The following is a 2,517-nucleotide window of genomic DNA, read 5'->3' on the forward strand; positions in this document are numbered from 1 at the left end:
TTCTTTCTATCTATCTATCTATCTATCTATCTATCTTTTTCTTTCTTTCTTTCTTTCTTTCTTTCTATCTATCTCTTTCTTTCATTCATTCTTTCTTTCTTTCTTTTTTCTATCTATCTATCTATCTATCTATCTATCTATCTATCTATCTCTTTCTTTCATTCTTTCTATCTATCTCCTTCTATCTTTCTATCTATCTCTTTCTATCTATCTCTTTCTTTCTTTCTTTCTTTCTATCTATCTGTCTCTTTCTTTCTATCTATCTATCTATCTATCTATCTATCTATCTATCTATCTCTTTCTTTCATTCTTTCTATCTATCTCCTTCTATCTTTCTATCTATCTCTTTCTATCTATCTCTTTCTTTCTTTCTCTATCTATCTTTCTTTCTTTCTTTCTATCTATCTATCTATCTATCTATCTATCTATCTATCATAATTTAATCTCTCATTTTTTCACTTTAAATCTTCTAGTTTAAAAAAAAAAGTACTTCCTTTTTCATAGTTGAAAAATAAGTGTTCTATAAATAAATAAGTGTGATTTCCCGAGAACAATAAGGCATCACATCTGCTGAGGAATGTTTGGGTATTTTGGAGTGTACAGTGAGAGTTCGTGTGATTGCCCGAGTGATCTGTCACTCACATCGCGAGGATGAAACAGAGAAAAAAATAAAATAAATAGTTACAAGATGGCGACCAACAACTGCCTGAACACTGGAAAACAATAGAGACAGCGCAGTAGGGCAGAGTTTATTTATTTACCGTTTGCCTTTTCTTTTTCATGTCGAGTCAAACCGGGGGACAGTAGTTGGTTGTGTGTACTTTAAGACTTTTGAAGCAGGTTGGGAAGAAAGTGAGTTTATAATGCTTTGTTTGACGGCTAGTTAGCAGGCAGGCTAAGCTACATCCGTAGCTGTAATGTAACTGTGAGGATCAGCTGTTAGCCGCACTGCTACTTTAAAAGTTACTTTTACTAGTAAAACTCACTCGTAACTCTCAGAGTTGGTGTTTTGGGGCTGAATGGATGTAATGTATGTGCTTTTATCCATCACTTTCTAACCTTTCATCGATAGGTTTTATTTCAAGTGCGTCTTTTGTCAACTTCAACTGTGAGGCGAAAAAATTGCTCGTTTATTTTTAATCTGTTGCTAAAAAGTTTCGCGACAAGAGAGAAAAATCGATTTAATGACGTGTCGTATCGCGTATATAAACGGGAGGTGAATATTTAAGAGTTTTAAGTTTTCAAAAAGAGATTCCTTAAGTTTTGACTCTTAAACTTCTCTAAATTATATACATGTCTAAACAAATGTAATTTTTAAGATGCAAAAGTTATTAATGTTAGGCAACGCTTTCATTCATAAAATCGTAGTTTTTACTTCATTCTGGTTTGTGTCAGGACTCCCGGCTTGAATGCAGTTATATAAGCAAGATTGTTCAGTGATTTCTGTGCGTTCGTTTGTGTCGTTTAGTTAAAAGGAAACTTTTGAGTTTTTACGTTTGGACTCTTTTCTGAATATAAGCGCACAAATCTGAACTATGTGCCATTTCTTTTGTTGTACAAGGAGGCATAGTGATAAAAATGGAGGCAGTTGAGTGTGTTTTGTAAAGACACACACACACGCACGCACGCTCGGAAACAGCACGATCAGTCCTGTGAGTTGTGCTGGACTCTGTAGACTCGAGTGACTTTATAAACGCGGTTCTTCTGGATGATGGCGGATTTCGTGGTGCCGCGGCACAGCGCGGTGATGGAGCGGCTGCGGCGGCGCATCGAGCTCTTCCGGCGGCATCACACCGGCTGTGAGAACCGCTATGACAGCACGGCCATGGAGCGGCTGGAGATGGACAGACAGCAGACGTTCGCGCTGCATCAGCGCTGCCTGCAGACCAAGGCCAAGCGCCCAAACAAGCACCGGCAGCCGGCGGCGGCGAGCGCGGACCCCGCGGGGCAGAGAGGCACGGGCGGCGGCGGGGGAACCGGCGCGGAGCTCGCGGACGGAGCGAGCGGGACAGCCGGGGAGCAGAGCAGAAACAGCACGCTGATCGCGGTGAGTCTATGGGAAACAAGTCACGCCTGAGAGATTGTAGGTTCAAACCTCACGTGTGATGATTTAAAAACCGTTAGGCTACCATTGCGCTTACTATTCCAGGAGGACTTGCGAGTTACTTTGGATCTCCGGTTACACTCTATTTTAAGGTGCCCTTGTTACAGTGTAGTTATACATTCTAAGTACTGAGTAGTATTAATTAACTACATGTACTTAGTATATGGTTAGGGTTTGGCTTAGGGCTACTTGCATGTAATTATGCATAATTTATTGTTATTATAATAGTAAGTACATGTAACGTGTAACAAGGACACCTTAAAATAAAGTGTTACCGGATCTCCTAAAAGACAATAGGGAAGTAGACGGTAGTCTAGAAACCTGAAAATGCAGTAAGGTGGTTGAATGCACGTGCTGATCTCTGAGCATAGGTAAGTTTGAGGTGCTTCGGCAAGGTGTGTGTGTGTGTGTGT

General features: G+C 40.3%; 1 protein-coding gene across 1 annotated transcript in view; it reads left to right on the forward strand.

The window, feature by feature from the left end:
• Positions 1-626: 626 nt before the first annotated feature.
• The window catches only part of LOC107722438 (mastermind-like protein 1), a 38,377-nt gene continuing 36,486 nt past the window's right edge, over positions 627-2,517 (forward strand). The window contains exons 1-2 of the mRNA XM_016530797.1: positions 627-737; positions 1,562-2,047. Of these exons, the coding sequence (XP_016386283.1) occupies positions 1,709-2,047 (339 nt within the window). The 5' untranslated portion in view covers positions 627-737; positions 1,562-1,708. The remainder of the gene's footprint in view (positions 738-1,561; positions 2,048-2,517) is intronic.

The sequence above is a fragment of the Sinocyclocheilus rhinocerous genome, unplaced genomic scaffold, assembly GCF_001515625.1.
Source record: "Sinocyclocheilus rhinocerous isolate Xijiao unplaced genomic scaffold, SAMN03320098_v1.1 scaffold1656, whole genome shotgun sequence".
Lineage (NCBI taxonomy): Eukaryota > Metazoa > Chordata > Actinopteri > Cypriniformes > Cyprinidae > Sinocyclocheilus > Sinocyclocheilus rhinocerous.